We start from the raw sequence: 3,254 nt of genomic DNA, 5'->3' as shown, positions 1-3,254 counted from the left end.
TCGCCGAGCCTGGAGTTTCTGGTCCCTTTTGGCTTTCCGTTCCGCCGGCCTCCGGCTGACGGAAGAAGCCGAGGCCGCCATATTGAATAAGTGGCCGGGTGTTTGAGAGGGGTCAACGTGAGCCCAAAGCGTCTTCCGAGCAGCCTCGACTCCTCCGGGGAGAAGGTGAGGTCGTATCTAGGCGGAAAGGTTGAGGTGCCTCGGCTTAGGGTTCTCTTTCTTAGTTGGGCCGTTTTCTTCGGGCCCGCGCGACTCATTTGCCCTTGACGGGGCCCCGCCTCCCGCCCCTCCGGCCCCTCGGCCGGGAGTGCGGGCCGCCGGGGGCCTCAGCCTCGGCCGGGTGTGGGGGAGCAGGCTTCCTCCTGTCCGCCTGGGGGAGGCAGGATGGCCTGTGAGGAGGAGCATCGTCACCTTCGGCTTGACCCCTGAGCGCTTCCAGATCTCTACCTGCTGCTCCTAGAATAAGGCATCTTAGTTGCTATCCCTGTGGCCATCGCCCAGACCTCTTATTTGGTCCCTTTTGCTCATTTCATTGACCAGAAAACCGAAAAAAAAAAAAGACATTTGAAAAGTTTGCCCAAAGTTCCCACCACGCATCGTACAGCTACGTTGTTTACAGGTTCTAGAGATCCAGTTCATGTGCAATAAGATCATGCATCACACATAACCGTTCACGCACGAATTCAGAGTATGAAAAAGATGAGACGTCCGTTTCTGGTGAATATACATCAAGTTTCTCTTGCCCTCCCCCATGTTCTCCCCCTCTCCCCCCTATTGATTTGTGTATCATTAAAAGGTGCAGGAGCACCTGCCAGCTTTTAATTCCGGGGATTACGGAAAGGATTGGGTATGTAATTGATTTAGCAATTAGTTATTGAGCTTGTACTAGAATCCCAAAAAGCATAAAGAAGGATAAAATTGAATAATATGACTGGGAAGTAGGAAATCTTTGTTAAGGAAAGAGTGAAGAAAAGGTTTTCAGTCAAGATTTGAAGGACAGAGAGAGGCCAAGAAGGAAGAACCTTTCAGCCTGAGTGGCTGAGTGGAGGAGAACTGGTGTAGAAGCTGTGGAAGGGAGGAAACGGTTAGAGTCCAGGCAGGAGGTGATGGTGACTTGGACTTGGGTGGTATCTACTTCAAGGTAATTAATTTGAAGGAAAGATGTATGGTGTAGAACATGGGTGGGCATACTCTAGCATGGAAAAAGGTTGTCTAGTTTTATAAGTGGTTATTAACATTTTCCATCTAATAAAGATACAGTTGTTCTCTAGGTCTGCAGGTGTCACAACCTTAGATTCAGAATGAATTTCAGATAAAAAATACTACAGAAAAAAAATTAAAACTTTCTCAAAAGCAGAACCTGAATTTGCTGCACACCAAGCACAAAGCTGAACACAGTAGGATGAAATGAATTGTAGGTATACCCCTGCTATATATATATATCCTCCTGCCATTGCGTGATCCTTATTCTCTCTCCAATAGTCCTTTAAGCGTTGTTCACCTCCAGTTATATTCACTTGTTCACATACCCTAGTTAGGTCTCTGATGAGACAGCTCTTTAGCGTTGCAAATCGATTTTTTATGTTGGAGCTAAGTAGTTCCATTTCATACTGTATGTTGAACAAATAACCTAAATATGTTGGTTGTCTAACGTGAGCACTACTTCTATATTGTATTAGAGGCAGGAATAATAAAGTTTTTCTGTTTTTTTTTTTTTTTTGGTTGGTCGTCAGGCTTGAACTCTGGGCTTGGGCACTGTGTGCTCTTCAGCTCAAGGTGAGTGCTCTACCGCTTGAGCCACAGTACAACTTCTGGTTTTCTAGTGGTTTATCAGAGATAAGAGTCTCACGGACTTTCCTGCTGGGGCTGGCTTTGAACCACGATCCTCAGATCTAAATTAGTCTAAAATGCTGGTTGTTGATTTATTAATTTAGGGGCGCTGAGTTTTGACCTTCATGCCTTGTACATGCTAGACAGGCATTCCACCACTGAGCGGCATCCTCAGCCCATCAATTGTTGATTTTGAATCTCTTCCTTCTTTCAGGAATTCAGCTATTTTATTGTATAACATCAGTTTTTTGTTTGTTTGTTTGTGAGACAAGTGCTTACTATCTTCCCCAAGTTGGCCTAAAACACAAAATCTTATTGCTCTACCTTCAGAGTACTAGGATTTAGTCAAGTGCTGACTATATTATAGTATTTTTAAGTTTTCTTACGATTATAAAACAACCCTTCCCAATTCATTGCATTAAAAGCACATTAGGTACTGCTTCTTAGCTGATGATATAGCACAGGTTAATGTCTCTGACTGAGTATTCTCAATTACTGAATTTGAGGGAAAATATTAGAATATGGAAATGTTCAATGTCAATATATTTGAAGTACTATAAAACCCCATATAACTAAACAACCCCAAAACAAAACTACCAAAAGGTTTGTAATAAGGTGGAGGTTTTCTTACAATAATATGACTCTTCTTTGTTTTATTTTTAGCAATATGTTACGGATACCGGTCAGAAGGGCCTTAGTGGGCCTTTCCAATTCTCCGAAAGGATATGGTAAGTTTGTTTTTTAACATGAATAATTACTAGACTTTATCTTTGAAAATTTCTAGGTCCATGGAATATTTCTTCACAAATTCTAAACCTATAAGTTATCAGAATAATTTTCAAAATAAAACTTTACCTTAGTTACAAAAATCTGTATAGATGTGTATCAATACCAATGCTCATTTTGTTTTGAAAAGTGGTATTAAAAGTCTCAGTTTATACTACTTTTATTCTCAGTTTTAATAACCATATTCTAATACTCAAGACTGAAAATGCTTTTTTCATAATTCAATACTTTTAAAGTATGCATCTAGAGAAAGAGTATAAGCTGAAGAAAATTCTATATATAGTTATTTTACTAATCTCTGCTCTAAGAAGTCCGGCTTTATTAATTTGTTTTGTACTTCTTTACTTCTAGGGTCAGTTCGAACAACTGCAACAGCAGCAAGCAACTTGATTGAAGTATTTGTTGATGGTCAGTCTGTGATGGTAGAACCTGGAACTACTGTCCTTCAAGTAAGCACATGTTTTAATTATTTTTGTGAGTAAATGTGTTCTTTTCTGATTTAAAAAAAAAATTCTTTACACCTTTCTTTTTTTTTTTTTTTTGGTCCAGTCGTGGGGCCTGAACTCTGGGCCTGGGCGCTGTCCCTCAGCTCTTCAGCTCAAGGCTAGCGCTCTACCACTTGAGCCACAGCACCACTT

General features: G+C 41.1%; 1 protein-coding gene across 1 annotated transcript in view; it reads left to right on the top strand.

Annotated features, from left to right (window-relative positions):
• Positions 1–3,254, top strand: part of Ndufs1 (NADH dehydrogenase (ubiquinone) Fe-S protein 1, 75kDa (NADH-coenzyme Q reductase)) — a 33,257-nt gene continuing 30,003 nt past the window's right edge. Inside the window, 5 exon segments of the mRNA XM_013009267.1 lie at positions 1–165; positions 620–717; positions 1,734–1,776; positions 2,494–2,558; positions 2,968–3,065. Coding sequence (XP_012864721.1) covers positions 2,498–2,558; positions 2,968–3,065 — 159 coding nt within the window. The 5' untranslated portion in view covers positions 1–165; positions 620–717; positions 1,734–1,776; positions 2,494–2,497.

Source organism: Dipodomys ordii, unplaced genomic scaffold, assembly GCF_000151885.1.
Source record: "Dipodomys ordii isolate 6190 unplaced genomic scaffold, Dord_2.0 Scaffold1, whole genome shotgun sequence".
Lineage (NCBI taxonomy): Eukaryota > Metazoa > Chordata > Mammalia > Rodentia > Heteromyidae > Dipodomys > Dipodomys ordii.
The sequence above is the reverse complement of the archived record's forward strand: the minus strand, read 5'-3'. Positions and strand labels throughout refer to the sequence as shown.